The sequence below is a fragment of the Mercenaria mercenaria genome, chromosome 6 (assembly GCF_021730395.1).
Source record: "Mercenaria mercenaria strain notata chromosome 6, MADL_Memer_1, whole genome shotgun sequence".
NCBI lineage: Eukaryota > Metazoa > Mollusca > Bivalvia > Venerida > Veneridae > Mercenaria > Mercenaria mercenaria.
Window position 1 is genome coordinate 10,112,243 of NC_069366.1, and position 21,129 is coordinate 10,133,371.

Sequence of the window (21,129 nt, forward strand, 5' to 3'; positions counted from 1 at the left end):
CATAAAACTTGGTCAGAATGTTTGGTATCATAAAGTATTGGGTGATTTCAAATCTGGGTCATGTAGGGTCAAAAACTAGGTCAATAGGTCAAATCAAAGGAAAAGCTTGTATACACTCTAGAGGCCACTGTTTTGCTCCAATCTTCCCGAAACTTTGTCAGAATGTTTGTTTTCATGAAATCTTGGACAAGTTCGAATCTGGGTCATATGAGGTCACTAGGTCAATTCAAAGAAAATGCTTGTGTACACTCAAGAGGCCACATTTTTGGTCCACTCTTCATGAAAATTGGTCAGAATATTTGTCTCCATGAAATCACTAGGTAAAACATGTTTACACTGTTATGAAGTGTTACTCAGGTGAGCGTGTCGTTTTTTTTTTCTTATATTTTTGCCCAGGGTGCCAGACAGTTCTACAATATTCAAGCTGTGGTCTTATATAAGGGGTATAGACTTTTTCTTGTTGGTGTTGTTACTTTGGATAATTCTTTTTATAAACCTGTTTTAGCTTAGGATGACTGATTTTCTGTTTTTGTAGCTAATTTAAAATCATCAATAATTGGTACTCTTCAGTACTTAACACTTTTTGTAGGCTAAAGTTCAGTATCCTTAATTTGTACCGGAAAAGGACAGAATGTTTTGTACAGAGTTGCTATAAAGAAACAGTTGTGCAACTGCGATAAAAGCTTTTTAACTCAGCCTAAATTACTAGATGTATACACATGTATCCACCTTTTCTTTTAAATGACAAACAGCTACAAAAAGGAGGGACTCCTATTTTGCCTGGAGCACAGTGAAAGACAAAGAAGAGATTTCAATCCAGAAGAGTTCCTGTTTAATGTGCAGGTGTAAAGTATCAACACAATGTACTAGTACTCATCACAAAGAAAGTTAGCAGTTTTAGTTGGAGGATTGGGGTTGATCTTGCTACACATGGTGTTTTAGTCCAGTATTTTACCACAGAGCCACCTTGTCCGTTCTTAAGTTATAACAGGGGTTCAGACTTTTATAGGCATACAAACTATCACAATGACAAAGGATGAGCATATAAAAGTTATCTGGAGAACTATTTATTGCATAATCAATCTTACTACATGAATGACAAACAACATCAACACTGTAAGGTAACTATAAAATAAATTAAAGGTAATTTAAAAGAACAAAACATTTTTTTATTCTGAAGCCGGCTTGTGAAAATATTTGTTTCTGAAATGTGGCAGAATAAAGGTATTTAAAGCACATTCCACTAAAAAAGACAGACTATCATATGAGTAAAAGATACATCTAACAGATAAACATAACAATAAAATGCCTTATAATAATAAATTGTATGTAAACATATATAAATGTATATATATAAAAAGGTCCTTTCAAACAACATAAAACTGAACTGATCCAAAAGCTATCATTTTCATAAACAATAAGCAAGAGACAAGAGACAGGCATACCTGACAGTTTTATAATATGAATGAAAATTATATTGTCCAATTTTTACACTGCAAGATAGAAATAGGCAAACACTGGCTGTAAAAGTAACACATGTAATATAACTTAGTTGTCATGGTGATGTTTTGGTCACATTTCTACAACACCCTTAAAATAAAAATTTGGTCCTTTTTCTGACAATGCTGACTTCAAAAATTAACAAGCATTTTAGAAACTCTACAAGGTTGTTGTAATAAATTTCCAAAAATAACATAGCACAGGTTTAACAAAACATTTATGATCTTAATGCCTTAAAATGTGTTCAAATCCATCTGCAAGAGTGTAATGTTTTCTTGTGTGTGTGTCCATTAAAATCTAGTATTTATTAATTTGAATGCTGATTCATTATCATTAGGATTTAACCCTTATCGTGCTTAATACGATCAATTCTTCCTTTGTGACCAGTGAAGATCATCTTGCATATCCAGGCAGTCTAATCAAGATTACACTGTTTGCCATTCAGTCAGTATCTTTTTGGTAAGCAATGGTACTGTCCAAATTGAAAGATGGACAAGTTCATTATCAAATATATATAACTGACAAGAACGAACAATTTTTACATATGTAATCCATACATACTGAATCTAAACACACAGATAATATACTTTTTTTGAGTATTTATTTTAATACTTTATATTTTAAGACTGTGCTCTTTCATTTGGCACATAACCAAACAACTACATCTGGTGGGAAACATTCATCAATTATATATATAATATATAGATATGATATTATAAATAAAAACCTGATATTGTGTATAATAAAAGTGAACAACAACTGATGGTTAAGATTAACTAGAGCTACATTTGTCTTCTGGTTCCCATCTTCAGTCTGCTGGTTCCTACCTTGACTAACACCTGGCCCCTTTACTGGTCCCTTTGCCACCATGTTGCTGGTATACTCACAGAACTCGCCTGTCCAGGGTCCTGTGTATTCTCGCTCAAACTCTTCTTAAACGCTTGACCAGCAGCTGACTCTGCATGACTTAATGAAAAAGAAAACTGAGGCTATGTTATAAGAATAAAAGAAAAAAATCTCTGAAACACAGCTTTCATATTTGACAACCTAATGTTCCCAAATATCAGAGTTAAAAACTCGACCACTCTTAAAATACCTCTTTACATATAACCTGTACCTTGTCATATAAATAATCATAATCATGTTTAGTGTTACTAATTAATTTTCTTGACAGACTATCTAGTTGCAGAGTTCTTTACTGATATAAAAGCTGCTTGCTTGATCACTGAGAGTGGCAAAAGTTCTGTAAGACCACTGAAAACTGTCAGAAGTTCAATTATGACACAACTGAAAGCTGTCCATTGTCATTATTAAGGTAGTTCTGCACGTTTGATAACCCGGAAGTGATGGCGTAGCATCATTTATCTGGAAAGCATAGAATAAAGCCTGGATTCGGCGTACGGAAATGATAATCATTTTATGAATTTATCGCAACCTGTGAATAAATTTATTACAATGGCACTGTTGCATCTGCGCAGTCTGGTCAGGATCCATGCTGTTTGCTAACAGTTTCTCTAACTGCAATGGGCTTTGAGGGCAAACAGCATTGATTCCTGACCAGACTGCATGAATGCGCAGGCTGGTCTGGATCCATGCTGGTCACAAATGCACTATGTTCGTTTTCTCATGGTGCGGCTCATTTAATGACAAACCTGGTCTGCTGTCCTTCACTGGTCCAGACTTCATACATGGTGAACTGGTTCGAGTCCTTGAAGCTTCTTACTGTCACACTGAAAACATCACATTAAAAACAGCTGACCAGTTGTGAAAATTATCACTAGTAGTATCACAAATCTAAGTACTTTGATACAATAACAACTGAGAAATCAGCATTTTCCATATTGACCTTCAATTTTTATATTATATCATTTGTGACATCACTTAAATGTGTGCTATTGCATCAAAATGGTAATTAACTTGAATATTTTCAATTGAACTCATAGTAAATCACACTTCATTAATAAATAAACAAGAAGCTGCGTTCAATAAACGCTTGATGCTCCCGGTGGCATCCTTGTCGATACAAAGCAACCCAAGTCCAAAACGAGGTCAAGTTCAAGGTCAAACTGAGGTCAGGTGATGTCTGAAGATGAGGAATGGTCACGGGTTACATCTGCATTAGTATCAAGTCATTCTAGTACGGGGTATTGATGCTAGACGAAAAAGTCCCATTTGGTTAACCTCATACTGACGGATGGAAGGACAGACGAACGAATGAACGGACGGACAGGACAATCACTAATATGCCTCCTGCATCAGTAGATGCCGGGGGCATAAAAATAAGAATAGGTGCATATGTAATAAAGATATTATTAGTTTTGCATAGAGAAATATTTCCTTATCTTTCCTCGGAAGTTGGAAAGGTGGAAAGCGGAAAACTTGGAAAACAAGCCAATTCAGTGAATTTATATTCCATGCCACAGAAGTTGTTCTGTGAATGAGGGGATTATGTTTTGAAAGATACAACAAATGAAGGGCAATAACTGTCTGTACACAACCACCCTATAGTTATCTTTACAGTAAAGACTGTCTACAGTGACCAATCTTCGGAGCATTTCAAAAAGGTCACTAGAGACAGGGAGTCATTATATACAATCTAGCTGTGAAAGGCCTTGATGTCGGACATGCTCTGGTGGAGAAGTCCAATAGAACAATATTATTCCTGTTTTCACATACATATATACTGATCCATAGTCAAAAAGGTAGGTTGGGCTATGCATACCCAGGAAAGATGTACCAGCCACTGTGATGACTCAAATACTGTAGCATTGAGCCCAAACAATCCACACATTTGTAGGTTACTAACAATATTTTGATTGGATCATGATACGTTCTAGGCATCCGTTTTCTACAGTGAAAGAAAGAGCTTAAAACTGAAATTATGCGACAATAACATCTGCTGGTCGAGAATCCGAATGATGTTTGACACCTTCACATGTAATTAGGACATTAAATGCAGATTTTAAAAGGTTAGATTGCACAAAAACAATATTGTATGCAAATGAAATGATGATAGTTTGCACAGCAATGGCCACAAAATACAACAAAAGATCAAGTATGGTTGCTGGTTGTCCTTCGGTATAAGGTCATTATAAAGGTCCAAAATACTGTTTTGGGGGAGAAAACCATGGTCACTGTACACATCAGACAAGGAGTCGCTACAAACAAGCCAAGTTTAATGCAAAAATTCTTTGGGAGGAAATTAAAATGGTCACTGTAGACAGATAGTTGCTGAAAACAGGGGGTCACTAAGACAGTCTTTACTGTACTTGTATTAAGTTTCATGAAGATCCATAAATGGGTTTCTTTGTTTGTTGGAATCATGGATTTTAAAACAATTAAAGGGCAACAACTATGCAGTTACTGGAGAGATCCTGATGAAAGATGTACAACACACCGCCCTTTAGTGATCTACATTTGTGTACATGTACATGTAGTTTCATAAAGATCCATCAATAGGTTACTTACATACAGTAAAAATCCTTCTTTTTTCTAAATCAAGGGGAAAAACTGCTTTTCCTGACACAAGGAGTATATTTCTAAATGTGAGCAAAGGTCAAATGCTTAATCATTATGCAAGTTTGGTAATTCAAACTGAAATACTCTTTTAATCATAAGCATTTTCAATTTTGAACAGACAGCTGCAAGCACACATGCACTCACAGACAGACAGATGGATGAACAGCCAGACCGACAACATCAAATTTATAGACCTCCACCTTCAGTGAGAGTGGTACATTTGATTTTAAACATGATTTATACTCATAGGCCTTTCTTCCAACTTAAATGTAACGCTTAAAGTAACACAACTGTATCTGAAACAAGGTCATACATTAGTCAACCCTGTCTATAAACACTACCCATAGGACAGCCAAAATGTGTTTCCATCAGCAGCTTGTCTTTATTCCCTGGATGAAATACACTGTAAATGTTTAAACTGGAAATAAAACTAATGGAGTTTGGAAGCAGGTGATCTTTAGGTTCAGCTGTACATACTTTAAGCATCCGGGCGCAGCATTTGTTGCCTCTATATAGTCCCTCATACATTGCTTGAAGACCTGTTCCTGTCCTGTCTTGATTGTCATCTCCAACTGGTACAGAGAAACCTTAAATGGCAAACAATTAACATTACTTCAATAGTTTCCACTTTAAGCCTAAAATACTCGATCATTTATTTCATTTTCCTTGACAGAGCCTTAAAAGCCAAGAAAACTGGCAATTACTTTTCATTCCTGTGTACTCTTCTTCAATTTTCTATTCTTCAAACTAAAGACAACTATATTTCCAAAATATTTAATATGTATACTGTCAGACTAAATAATTTAGTTTACACTATAACCTACTGGTTTAAGTATCCGCCTTTTGTTCAGAAGGTTGAAGATTCAAGCCTCACTGGGATCTTCTCAAATGTGGTCAGTTGTTGAGCGAGTTCAATAATGGCTTTAAGCTTGCCATCAAAAATGAAGGATCTGTGAGGCAAATGTTTGGTATTCTTTCAATGTCACTGATAATTACAGAGCAACACTTCTGGCAATAGTTTTATTGTGGCATTATTTGTGGTCAAAGTCTTTTACTCCAAAATGAATCTCCACATTAATATTCAATTGCTGATTTAAGTTGCCACCAATATAGGCCCAGAAACTTTTAAACATAAGAGTAGCAATTAAAGCAACCATTTCGATAAATATTTGGTATACTGAGCCATTTAATTTCTTTTCAAACATGTACAGCTCTAAAATATTGACATGTAAAATACTATCAGAAAACACATTACATTACTTCCATTGAAGGGAAATAATTTACAGCAACAAGTTTTATTTTGTTGTATTCTGCAAAATTGATTGGCATATGTACGGTACACGTACATAATTATTTTATCATTAGTTATAAATACCTCATTTATTGCCCATATTCAACACACGACCTGTAACTGGATTATAATTAAAATAACTAAAACTTTAAGTTTATTTTAGCAAGTTTTGTCCTGGAAAGCCTCTAAATTTAAAGTAAAATGGAAACTTGCTTGAAGTACAAAGGACCAAGGGTTTTTCTTCAAGCTAAATGAAATTCGTCTTAAAATGGTATTTTGTGCACATGTTTTTCTAGCAGGACTTTAAAATGTCCTCCAGATAGCCAGAATGTTGAGATAAGCAAATTAGTGGTAATGAATTTCAACTGTATTATGTCGTTGGAAATTTAAATTTGTGCAAAATCAAACCTGTACCAAAATCCATTCTGAAAAAGCCACTAAATTTTTGTGCTGCCAAAGGCAAATTCACGGCTACTAAACGTTAGCGCCACCACCAAATTGTGGTGATAAGGAAAAGAGCTATCTACATTTCCGTGGTGCAGCTATCGCCCGTTTCTACATGTAAACACGCGAGTAAAATATATATTTTATCTTATATTCTTATTGATAGAACTTTTTTCAAAATTCGGAGAATGTAGTTCCGTGTAACAACACTTTAACTAGCGGTTGGCTGTAATTTCATTAAAATAATATGCAAATTGTGGTGTCAGGAGCTTTTCTCCCGAATCTGACAGTGGCACATTTTCATATCAGCCAGTATTCGAACACCATTCCGATGAATGGACTCACTGTAAGAACATACCTGCGCATGCAAATGGTGTAGAAATGGTAAATAACTATATATGCACACACCATGAATAATAGAATCTCGGGTTAGAAGAAATATTCCAGGATTTTTAAAAGTGGTGGCGCTATAACTCTAGTGATGGCGCTATACAGTAGTGGTGGCGCTGTTACGGCATTCAGTAATACGAACTGCTGACGCATCCGGAACAAAACAAATACTAACATTCTCTAACTGATAATTTTCCTGCAAGGAATTATGTCATTAAAGAAAGAAAAACACGATCATAGTTTATTTACCTTTATGAAACATTCTCTATCCAAGAAAAAAAAAAGAACAAAATACTCACAGACCCTTGGGACTCTTGTAGTCAAAGTAAATATTTTCCTTTGTTTAAAATGTTAATGTAGAATTATTTCTAACCTTTAAATATTCTACCTAAATACAAACGTAAGTGTACTTTATATTCAGGTCATGAAAAATAGTAGCAATACTTTTATTTCAAACAAAGATTTGTGTAGAATTTATTTGTTATATTAAGATTTTGAAAGTTACTTGCCTTTGTTTTTATACGTCGTTTGCATGCATTGTAAACAAAAGACCTTACTTTCACAATTCTTTCTGAAAAGTGAGTACAGTACATTTTCAATTCCAATCGATTAAATGTGATTAATCAATAGAGCTTAGATGTACAGTCTGAATCCACATACATGTAGATTATTTTGCGATCATGTAGAGGTTACTACATGTATTTTGTTGAGTAACGTAATTTGGGTGTAGTGTGGGATAGATTGATAACATCAATTATTGTAGAAATTTCCGTGGCTTGCAGTCAGACATTTTCATATATTAAAATTGAATATATCAGCCACTAATCATATACAACAGCGCCACCACTACTGTATAGCGCCACCACTTGAGTGATAGCGCCACCATTTTCAAAAATAGTTGTGTTTTAACTTTTTACTGTGTTTTTCGTAATTCTTTTGTGTATGGGAATACGTGTAATTCAATTCTACATGATTTGCATGCGCAGGTATGTTCTTACAGTGAGTCCATCATAGGAATGGTGTTCGAATACTAGCCGATATGAAAATATGCCACTGTCAAATTCGGGAGAAAAGCTCCTGTCACCACAATTTGCATAATATTTTAATGAAATTACAGCCAATCTCTAGTAAAAGTGTTGTTACACGGAACTACATTATCCGATTTTCGAAAAAAAGTTCTATCAACCAAAATATAAGATAAAATATAAATTTTACTCACGTGTTTACAAATAGAAACGGGCGATAGCTGCACCACGGAAATGTCGATAGCTCTTTTCCTTAACACCACAATTTGGTGGTGGCGCTAGCGTTTAGTAGCCGTGAAATTGTATAAGGTATAATGAGCAAAGTTTTTCAACACTTCACCATAACAATATTAAACATACATTATCATATTCAATGCTTTGTCCTGTAAAAGTGAAATAAATGTAAAATGTTGAACTTTAAGTCCAACTTGATTCACCTTTTTATCATCTGTAACATCCACTTCTTCATCAACGATCCCATCAAAATTTACCTGATCAACATAAAACAAATTTCATATCACAATCTGTCAAATAATAATGTTAATTCAAACACGACCAGCAAATACCTACATACATGTAGAGCAAAATCTATCTCGGGTTATTCTGCAATAAACCACTCGTGTGCAATGACTTCATCCGATCCAAGGTTGTAAAAAGTAGCTACCATTTTTTCTTAACATTGTTGATACTAGTATGTCATGTTAGAATGGAAATAGTAAATTACCAAGTGTGATTTATCGTAGAATGGCCCGAGAATTTTCGTTCTTATGCGAAACAATATATCACTCAGCCTATGGCCTTCGTGATATATTCTTACAAATAAGAACTCAAAACTCGGGTTATTCTAGGATAAACCACGTTTGGGAACTTCTTATTTCTTAAATCAAAAGAAATTTGCAACAGCCTTTTTATTGTATTCACTATCAGCATTCAAGCAACAAGTACTTGTGAAAGTGCTATCAGTTCTATGAACAGTATACCTTTCATAATAAAAATTATTTTTCTTTTAAAATAATTTGATTTATTTTTAGAGAAATCAAACGTCACGTCTGTTACTATGGAACCGATACGCCCTCGCTCTTTTCGTTATAAATTGGTACCCGAGTTTATACAAGCCTGTAGCTAGTTAAATTTGATATCGGTAAACAGTCTGTCAAACTTGCATAAAAAGCTGAAAATTCTCGTGCAGCTCTCTGTCTGTTTTTGTACGGTGGCTGAGCGAGTACATGTAAAGTTGACAATTTTATAAAGAATTTAATTCTCTACGCTTGCCGAGAGGTTGTAATAAGAGAAGCGGGCTGGTCTGACAACAACGGACAATGAAGAGAACAGGCGTAATACGAGAGGTCCGTCGTAAATGAAAAGCCGACGAGTGTAACCTTTGAAAGCAGGCCTGCTGGCGAACTTGTGGCACCTGAAGGTCGAACAGTCAACACTGGTGACATTGACGATAAAGGAAACAGACTACTACAGGATTATTCTGGTGGGTCAGTTGTTATTGACTTTGAACAAATTCTTTCAAATTCTGATGTAGTTCTTTCTAATAACTGTATAAGTAGCAATATTCCATGTGCTCATAATAATTCTCAAAGTGGGTGTGGCGGCATAATGGTATAAAAATCCTCTTTTTTGCAAGTAAATTCCTTCAAACATCGCGGTCACAAAGATGAGTTTTTCAGTTCGGATAATTAACTCAAACCACCAGCTAATATAAACGCTTTGAAACGATATGCACGTGATAACGGTAAAGTAGATGGGTGGTTTTAACCAAGAGTTTCCTATTCTCGATTGCTTCGAATTCAAAAAATCTTAGCTCGGTTGCATTAAATTCTTGTATAATACAGAAAGAAATAAGGAAGATGAAGCATGAAGGGTTGCGGGCCCATTGGTATCGCCTATTAGTATCGTCCCATAGAAACTGAATCACTACATTGACCTAGTTTTATGGTAAGGTTAGTTCAAAATCTAGGATGAACGGGTTTACTATCGGACGGCAAAAGTACATACTGGTTGGTGCACGGTCCGGGACAACTGGGTATGAAAGAGGTAGTCATCATAGGAAAATTTAGCAGTGAATATTAGGAAAATGTAGTAGTGAAGATGTATAAGTAAATAAACAGTAAAGAAACTAGTAATTAGTTATTTAAACGGCTCACGCGAAATTTGGGCGTCACGTACATAAAAACATGCGTGTAAAGTTTATTATTTAATATTATGGCCTCAAACTTACAGCACCGCTAGAGAATAAATATAGTTGGAATTCTATAGCAATTTTGATAAATTACTGACAGAAAGTTCAACAAAATTACATAAAAACAGCTGATTTTATACAGGATTACATGTGAAATTTTATATGGCGCGATCATAAATAACTACTTAGTTTTTATCGTAAATACATGTAAAACACTTTATGCACAAAATTTAAACTTTTGGCCGGAAAACATAAAAAAACAGTATAGAAAAATATTTAATGATGAATAAATGGCAGCAATTTAAAAACATAGAGTAAACGGTTACATGTCAAGCATTCTACTTTATCGACATGGCATATTCAACGAGGCGTGTAGTTTATATTAAACAGGTGTGTGCGTGACCTATATATCGGTCGTGTACGTACAGAATAAATATGTCGTTTTAAAATAAACATTAGATTTACTGTTATCATCCTAAAAGTAGCGTATTGACAGTTCATTGCCACAACAGTTGCCTCTTAGATGTTTTGTAAGTCAAGAAGAGAACCGCGGGTCTTTGTGGATAATTTTGCTAAATTATAAACAACTTCAACAATAGAAGACAGCATTCTGGTGGAACTTTGAAAGAAAGTAACATCTTATATTATTAGAAAACAAAACAAAAATAATTAAAATAAATATATTAATAAATGAATTAATAAGTAAATAAATGAATAAAAATAAAAACAAGAAAGAAAGATTCTGTGTGCTAAAAGACATCATAAGGTAAATACAATATTATATATTTGCTGCAGGGCTGGGCTATCGCATTTGGCAACTGTGTTTCTAAGAACATGGCTTCCAATCGATAAGAATTTTGGGGGATAAATTTCTGAAAATTTATTGTGGCGGGAAAATTCTATCGACTGGAAGGTGACCGGGCGTTAGATTCGTTAATCGGTATCAGTTTAAACGTTTTTTGACTTAACATTATTGTAAGCCCGATTGATCTAGCTCGCGCGTTGTCATAATAGACGCAAACGTGAACCGCAATTGGTATTTAACCTTAGTTTGTTTAAGTTGTTGCATTGCGTTGCAGTTACATATTTTCCGTTAAGGTATGATTTTTTATTATTCGGACTGACTGGCATGTCACGCTTGGTCTCCTTCCCGTCGAGAGAATTTTTCATCAACTTGGTCGGAGCCCTCGCGCTTACCCTATCAAGTTTAATTAGAGCGGCCGTTACAACCCATCTTATTATAATATTATCCCATCTTGTTATAATATTGTGTAAATGGAATTGAACCTTCAAACCAACTTGACAGGAGCTTCTGTGCCTACCCTGTCTCGTTGAAAATGTTACTGCGTATTTAAGATTGAATTAGGTTTTAATTACTTAACGGATAACTTTATTTTTGTCATATTTAATTTTTGTTGTTGAGTATGTTCAGAATTGTTGGCAAGGCAGTTAAGTTCATTAACCTTCATCAGCTGGGCAGGAGCCTCAGGCGTACCCGGTCCCGTTGAGGAGGTTACTTATTTTTGACATAAAAAGTTATTAATTATTTAACTTATGATCACTTTATTTTTGTTACATTTGTTGTTATGATAGAATTGTTTGCAAGGTAATTATTAAACATATAGAGGAGGCAATGTGTGTTTATTTTTATTTCGAGTAATTTCAAATAATGTGCCCAATATTCTACCACATAAACCTACTCAAATTTTTAAATGCAGTGGTTTAACAGTATTCAAACACAACCCTAACACATTTTAAATCAGAAATTATACAGCCAAAATTCATATTCCTGTTAAAACATACACAGAATTTAGCTTTTTAATTAGCTTGGTTCCCTGGCTGACTGGTTATTTTCAATAAATTCTCAAACAATTTGTTAGTAAAAATTTAAGTCTCTTAAGGTATTTTTATTTCTAGCTGACTTGTCCAAGCAGAGCCATCAGAACAAGCTGATTAGGATACTACAGACCAAGCTAAGTGAAGGTCAATCAGGTTGTTCAAGAGAATAAGCCTTTCAAGGCTGTTTTCTATTTTTAATTCTGGCAATGACATGAAGGAACTGTTAGAACAAACTTGACAGAGGACCATACAAGGATGATTCAGGCAAGATTTGGTGTAATTCTGATTAGTAGTTGATGATGACCTCCCACCTGTACTGAAAGTAAACATGACACCCTGATTAAAATTCAAGTGAGTTAAAAACCAAAAGTCATAGGTAAATGAATTTCTTGGAAGAGAAATTCATTCACCTATGACTTTCGATTTTTACAAATTTTTACATAGCAATGTATTCAACTGTGTTAACAAGTCACTTACCCTTTTCTCAAGTCTGTCCAGAAGAGAACTCAATCTTTCAACCTGGGAGTCGAGGGCAACCTGAGAGATGCCAACAGCCTGTTGCGCTAAAATTATATAGAAAAGTCTGCTACATCAGCTGGTACAAAAGAAAAAGATTCATAGAAATATAAAGCATGCTTCAAACTCTTTTCAAATGCAAAGCCAAGCAAGAATATCTTGTCAATGATTTTTGCACAGCCTCATATACTGTATTTAGTCATAGCCTAAGCGGTATTGAAGTTAGTGATTTTTAAACAATTTATACAGAAGCTTTATGTTGAACTTTACAAGAATAAAAACAAAATAGCAAAAGAACATTGAAAGCAAACATCCAGAACCAAATCTAAAACTGACAAACTGTACACTTCCAACAATCAGATAAATATTATACATCTTTAGTAAGCAATCAAAAAGAGGGATAATGTGTTAACCAATATCATGCTGGACATGACTGATTCTGCCTTTGTGACCAGTGCAGATCATGATCTGCCTGCACATTCTCCATTCAGTCAGTATCTTTTTGATAAGCACCCCATTTAACAGTTAATGGTACCAATTTGAAAGATAAACAGGTTCATTATAGAAATTAAGCAGTGTAAGGGTTACAGCTGTTAATTCATGAAATGAACTGCGCCATGAGAAAACCAACATAGTGGATTTGGGACCAACATGGATCCAGACCAGACTGCGCATCCACACAGTCTGGTTAGGATCCATACTGTCCGCTTTCAAAGCCTATTGCAATTAGAGAAACCGTAAGCGAACGGCATGGATCCAAACCAGACTGCGCAGATGCTCAGGCTGGTCTGGATCTATGCTGGTCGCAAACTCACTATGTTGCTTTTCACATGGCGTGGCTCAAATAGAAGAATGGAAGATGTGTATATGAACATGTGTAGTATATACTGTGTGTTGCAAAATACAAAAGAGCAGAAAACACTAATTTTAGCATTAACTATATATGTATGTAACAAAGGTGCATTTGATGAATTCAAAGGCTTAGCCGCAGATACTGGCAAAGACAATTTATAAGCTTTAATTTCTATTGTTAAAAGTTTATTTCTAAATAAGAGGAATTTATCATGCTCTTATTGAAATTCTTATATTCTGAAAATTTACTAGTTGGCGAGATAACCTCAACACTAAATCACATTTTTAGCTCTATTTTACTCATCTGTGTAAATATTTCATAGTTCTGCACATCAAAACTAACTTCAGCTCATCCTTTTTCTGTTGCGTCCGCTAATTTTAGCTACATGGAGAAAAAGCACATGATCTAGTTAAATGCCCAGAAAGGGGTACCTGAAATTTGTCTTAGTAGATAAAATTGGCACCTGATCTTTTTGCTCATAAAAATACTCAGAAACATTAAATATCATTACTGGTAATCTTGTTAACTGTGGATTCATGCATATTTGATCCATTTAATTAAATGTGTTAACTTGTAAGGTCAGTGTAGCTATCGGCATAGACACAGCCCTTTCAGATGGGAAAACAGTCATTCACTCCTTAAATTTAATAGGTATCACTTAAAGCTTACCAGGGTTTCTTTCTTACCAATCTATGTCTGCTTGCTAAGTTGGAAGCGCATGTATTTTAGAAACCTGCTAATGCCCTCTTAAGACAGAAGTTAGCGCACATGTACCAAAAGCAGAATGCCCTGGTTATTCTGACACCGATTTTTGTAAACAAAAGTTCCAAATCAATGTGAATATATTAAATACTGGCCGATTGTGACAAGTTCAGCAGTTGTAAAATTTGAATGTTTCTGACCAACGGTGAATTTGATTTTAAGGGATAAAGCGTTTAAAAATTTTATTACGATATGGCTAGGTTATCCACATGGCGAGGTCATCCCGCCAACCAGTATCTGAATATCTGATAGAAACAAGAGCTCATAGAACATGAAATGCCCCCCCTTGATGCATTCAGTAATTGCACACTGAACAGAAATTATTTGGTCATTGTATACAAAAGTTCTACTGTTCTGGGTCATAGGCCCAAGCATTCTTGAGTTATCATCCAGAAACCATTTAACTGTTCTAGGTCACTGTGACCTTGACCTTAGAACTACTGACCTCAACATCAATAGGGTCATCTGCTGATCAAGATCAACCTCCGTATCAAGTTTTATTGTCCTAGGCCCAAGCATTCTCAAGTTATCGTCCGGAAACCACATAATTGTTCTGGGTCACTGTGACCTTGACCTTTGACCTATTGTCCTAAAAATCATTAGGGGTAATCTGCTGGTCATGATCAAACTCCCCATCAATTTTCATGATCCCAGGGGCAAGTGTTCTCGACTTTTCATTCAGAAACTTTTTAATTGTTCATGGTCACTGTGACCTTGACCTCTGACCTACTGACCTTAAAATCATTAGGGGTCATCTGCTGGACATGACCAATATCCCTGTCAACTTTCATGATCATAGGCCAAAGCATTCTGAGTTATCATCCGGAAACCATTTAATTGTTCTGTGTCACTGTGACCTTGACCTTTGACCTATTGATCTCAAAATCAATAGAGGTCATCTGATGATCATGACCAACCTTCCTGTCAATTTTCATGATCCTAGGTTTAAGCGTTCTTGAGTTATTATCTGGAAACCATTTAACTGTTCTAGGTCACTGTGACCCTGACCTTTGACCTACTGATCTCAAAATCAATAGGGGTCATCTGCTAGTTATGACCAATCTCACTATCAAGTTTTATTATCCTAGGCTCAAGTGTTCTTGAGTATCATCCAGAAACGGAATGGTCTACAGACATACTGACATCTGCAAAACAATATACCCCTGCTTCTTCGAAGAGTGGCATAAAAAACTAGCTTGTAATGTCAAATATTATAAAATTTAGCAAACAAAATGCACACATAATTACATGCACTAATACCTACAGGCTTAAAGTGTTAGTTGCACCTTCCACAATCACCAAAGAAAATCAATATTAAGATTTTCAAATGATGGAACCATTGCTCTTAGAATTAATCCAAAGTACAAGTTACCCAAATTTGTTTAAAGAATTTGTAATGTAGTTTTGAAATTCTTCTATATATTAGCAGATTTCTGGTTTATACAAACAGGACAAAGTAACCAATGAACTCACATCAATTAATGCAAACCTATCAATCCAGATCTTGTGACACGCTGTAAGCTGAGGGTGAACATTTTGGCCATTTCCATTTAAAGTCCATTAATGACTGATAGCGTTATTGTCTGGAGGATTGGAACCTATATAACTTTTGACCCGTTATGGTCTAAACACCAGACATGAGCCATACCATGAGAAAACCAACACAGTGCGTTTGCGACCAGCATGGATCCAGACCAGCCTGTACATCTCCGCAGTCTGGTCAGGATCCATGCTGTTCGCTTTCAAAACCTACTGCAATGAGAAAAACCATAAGTGAACAGCATGAATCTTGACTAGACTGTGCGGATGCACAGGCTGGTCTGGATCCAGGCTGGTCGCAAATGCACTAAGTTTTAAATGAATTAACCTAGTTAACCGAATTTCAAACTTCACTTAGGATTTTACAAAGATGAACATTCTGAAAAAAAAAAATATCTTGAGGTTAAGGTAGAAGAGGTGGTCTTTCTAGTATTGACAAGGTCTCTGACCTCAGATAACCCAGTTTCAAATGACCTAGGTATCTTAGAGAAAATATTTTGATATAAAGTTTCATGAAAACCAAGTATAAAATATGGCCTTTTCAGTGTTAACAAGGATTTTCTTATATTTGACCTAGTAAGTCAAATTTTTGATGCCAGATGATCAAGTTTCGACATCATATGAGATTTTATTGAGGGGATGTTTAACAATGTTTCCCCAAGAATGGAACAAATTGGGACCTCTAGTGTTAACAGGAAAACAGCTGACCAAGGATACTAACTGCCAATGACTAACACCTGGAAATCACAATAGCTCATCTTGTGCTCAGGTGAGCTATAAAGCTCAAGAGAATAACAGAAAGATAAGAGGTGCAATTATTATATGCCTCCCTCCTGGATTTATCAAATTGTATATTTCTGGAAGATCTCCTTTTTTACAGGCAATAAGTACCAGATTTAAGCATGTTATGCAACAAATGTAATCCTCCCCCAACAAAGAAAGTAAACAATAACTTTCTACCTGCACCAAACTTGTCAAGCTTTTCATGTCTGAAAATTCCTCAAAGCAGTGGTAACATCAATTTAGAAATGGAATAGAAAAAATTTGTTAGTAAATAATAGGATATTAGAAACATATATAATTAGAGTCAGCAGTTCTATTATTACGAAAACAGGTAATAAAATACAAATCTACTATAATAATGTATTCAAAATAAGAATGGAAATGTGTCAATATAACTTACCCTCATCTAGTGAGTGACAATAACCAAATAAATAAATACTTAATGTGAACCAGCAAACATAAAATTGTACAAAATTAAAAAATTATCTATGATAACCATTAACTAATAAAATTAAAAGAAGCAATTTGTCTGTACCATCAGGTGCAAAACTTCACATGCTGAATATTATAATTATTATTGATTTCATTATTCTAAGTCAAATTATTTTTGAGATATGTGTTACAACCTCTGGCACCAAACCAGAAGGAAAAACCCACTGTACATGTTATACTTTACCCCAAGGTTCAGGTATTATAATAACCATGGTCATGAAAGACATACTATCATATGACTGTATATCTTATGCAAAATGTAAACAAACAAAAACAGAATGTAAAATATTTACAGTTGTACAATAAAACTTGAAATGATGAATAAAGTCATCTTAGAAATGATCTGAATTTGAAATCACACAGTGGTACACATTTGTACACATGTTGTTGAACGACAATTGACATACATTTCCATATTGATCAGCCAATCAGAATAATTTCATTATCTAGACTGGAACTACATCCGGGAAGTTCATTCAGGATTTTTCGGTAATGCTGAAGAAGCATAAACTATGCAGAATATACAAACAATAAGAATTATTCTAATATGCTTTTCTCTGTTAAAACACTCCTATGCTAGAATGACGTCGCCCTAATGTGCGATGACATCAATGTTTTTGTTGCGACCAAGAAAGAGCACTACTATATTTTATCTACTGTTTTAGATTAAGGCATTATTAGAATCGAAATAATTTATAGCAAAAGAGTGTTGTTAACACTATTTATACACTTGGGCGGTAATACATCGTACAAATAATTTGAAATTATTACGCCCGACTTATAACCACCCATCGTGCATAAATAGTGTTAAAACACTCTTTTGCTATAAAGTATTTCTTAATTAAGGCAATGTGACCAGTGCATGAAGGAAGATAAATTACCACTTGTTCAGTATATATATATAACCGTTTTTCCAAAACTGCACAATTTAGGTGAGAAATACGCATCTGAAATGGGTTAGTATATTTTTCCATTGATGACCATGGTTCTTATACAGTAATATTCCTAGGGGAAGGATATAAAATGTGCAGTGGTTTTCTTTCTTTCTTTCTGTTCTTATGCCAAACCACAAACCTCTTTATGCCTAAATCATTTGACTATAAATTCTATGAATGAAATCTCAAACTAAATCCTATGTGTATAATTCCACATGTTAAATAACAATTCTATGATATTTCATGACTATTAATCAAATACCTATCCAGATACGTGCAACACAAACTTATAAGTCCTTTAGATCTATACATTTTTTTATTATCAAGGATCATAACTCTGTGTGAAACTCCAAGTAAACCCCAGGTTTATTCAAACACTGAATAACTATCCTACGATGTTTGATGACTCTATTAAAATACTTTTGAGATATGCATGACACAAATTGGGATGGATGGAAGTATGGACAGAAGCAAATCTAAATGCCCAACAGAAACATTTTATTTCCTATTTTTCTGCTCTGATGGTACCTAAATGCAGTCAATCATGTACTGAAGGTACATGTACAACAAAATTATTTCAACAGATGCCCGAAAACTCAGTTATATTTTCAATACCGTACCTTCATAACTTGTCTGGGAACTGGTCTGTCTTTTGGCCCGTCTCACAACACGTCCTGGAATTATTGCAACATCCTTTGGTTTTTCTTTAACATCATCTACCTGCACAGGTACAATGTCAGTCCTGCAAGTATTTGTAAAACATGTCCTTTTATTGCTTCTGAGTTTCAAGACCTAAGCTGATTTTGCTATCCACTAACTAGAACCAGATTTATTACTGTATCCAGAAGTTAAGTCAGATAATTTTAATCTATTCCTGCAAATTTTATGAAGATGCAATTCTAACCAAAAAGCCATTATGCCAGTTTTTTTATGTTGTTCTAATTTTGCTAATTTTACACAGATGTATGCTTTTTTGTTGGGTTTCATGTTTCACTGACATAAGAATAGGTCATATAGTGATTTTCCAGCTTTGATGGTGGAGGAAGACCCAAGGTGCACCCCCCTGCAGTATTTCATCATGACGGGGCACCTGAGTAGAACCACAGACCTTGAATGTACCAGCTTGATGGCTTCCTCACATAAAGAATTCAATGTCTTGAGTGAAGCTCAAGTGATTCATAGACATTAACCTTAATTAAAGCTTATCCACACAGACACGGAGGCCTCCAGCTGTATGCTTAATAAGAGCATTGCCTACGGATGCCAACGCTCATCTTCAAGTGCTGGTCAGTATGTAAGAAAACAGTTACAGTTCGATTTTCTAAGTAAAAAAGGGCCATAATTCTGATAAAAGGCAGGTAAGGGTTATGGTTCTTGGCCTACAAAGTCATCTAATGATGATAAAAAAGTGTGCAAAGTTTCAAAGCTGTAGCTCTTATAGGTTTTGAGAAAAGGTGGACCTAAACAAAAATTTTAAACAAGAAACTATCAAGTGATGACAATGCCTCGTAGATTTTTTCAAAAATCAGATGAGCTAATAATGATAATGTCTGGTTTAAATAATAGTATAAAAAGGGCCATAATTCTACCAAAATACATATCAGAGTTATGGTTCTTGGCCTACACAGTCACTAATGATGATAAACAAGTGTGCAAAGTTTAAAAGCTGTAGCTCTTATGGTTTTTGAGAAAAGGTGGACGTAAATAAAAATTTTAACCAATGCCAACAATCAAGTGACGACAATGCCTCGTAGACTTTTTCAAAAATCAAACGAGCTAATAATGATAATGTTGGGTTTAGATATCTTCTGTTGTTATATTTCTACCTTGCATAATGAAATACAACAGATATTGTAAGTATTATTACCATATTTTTTAATATTCCAAAAATGGGAGATTAATGTACTGCACTTGAATGTAATCTGAAATTTTCTTGTATTGACAAACAAATAAGAAACTTTCTGAAATTTGAACAACAGTTATAAATTTCAAAACACTTTAACGGGAAATGGAAGAGTGGTGAATAAGGAAGATTTCCCAAGTATAAAACTGAGCTACACTATACAGACCTCTCATTTTTTGCTTCCTCATCTAATGCCTCTGTTGCCGAGTCTAATGGTCTCTGTAGAGCGCAGACTTGATCCATTACAAGACCCATCAGAAACCGCGTGATAAATTGGTCAGTGCGGCCTTTCTCAGGGTAAGTCTTTGATGTAGACAGGAGCATGTTGCTGACCTTGGTGTTCAGATCTTCGACTAGACTGAGGATTTCTTTAAACTGTCCTAGATGCGTTGAAAAATAGTCACACAATTCTTTCGGGTCTATATAGCTGCAACAGATTGTTAATAAAACATCAGATTAGAAATGAAAAGGTGATTGTCATTTTCTTAGAGGGCAACATATCTTAGGAATCATAATTGAGCCGCACCATGAGAAAACCAACACTGTGCGTTTGCGACCAGCATGGATCCAGACCAGCCTGCGCATCTGCGCAGTCTGGTCAGGATCCATGCTGTTCGCTTTCAAAGCCTTTTGCAGTTAGAGAAACCGTTAGCGAACAGCATGGATCCTGACCAGACTGTGCGGATGCGCAGGCTGGTCTGGATCCATGCTGGTTGCATATGCACTATGTTGGTTTTCTCATGGTGCGGCTCAAATGTTTCGATGCTGTTTTTATGTAAGATCAAAATTTTACCAAGTAACCTGCTGAGGAAATGTTTTCATTCCTAGAAAAGCAGCACTGGGAAAACTTAAAATCTACTCATACATATTTTTCCTATCTGTAATCGTGAAACTGATATCAGTCTAAACCAGTAAAATTTTGAAATAAATGATCCACAATTAACTTCAAGTAAACCACTTAAAAACATAATTGTTCTAAATGGGCACTTAATACTCCCAATGCCTTCAATCTACAGTAACTGTTCTTCCCCATCATATAGTATGCTCCTTCACTCCTAAGAAGTTTCCATAAATAAACCTTTAAATTGTTCAGCACTTAGATTATGTGTAAGTGAAAAGAGCAAAACAACACGAAGACTTACTTGGT

The 21,129-nt window shown here is 35.0% G+C and overlaps 1 protein-coding gene across 1 annotated transcript in view; it reads right to left on the bottom strand.

Moving 5' to 3' along the window:
- Positions 1-1,051: 1,051 nt before the first annotated feature.
- LOC123549700 (N-terminal EF-hand calcium-binding protein 1-like) overlaps positions 1,052-21,129 on the bottom strand; it is a 31,904-nt gene continuing 11,826 nt past the window's right edge. Inside the window, exons 4-10 of the mRNA XM_053545054.1 lie at positions 20,149-20,409; positions 18,700-18,821; positions 12,677-12,762; positions 8,607-8,660; positions 5,497-5,606; positions 3,153-3,230; positions 1,052-2,466 (exon numbers count right to left, since the gene is read on the bottom strand). Coding sequence (XP_053401029.1) covers positions 2,349-2,466; positions 3,153-3,230; positions 5,497-5,606; positions 8,607-8,660; positions 12,677-12,762; positions 18,700-18,821; positions 20,149-20,409 — 829 coding nt within the window. The 3' untranslated portion in view covers positions 1,052-2,348. The remainder of the gene's footprint in view (positions 2,467-3,152; positions 3,231-5,496; positions 5,607-8,606; positions 8,661-12,676; positions 12,763-18,699; positions 18,822-20,148; positions 20,410-21,129) is intronic.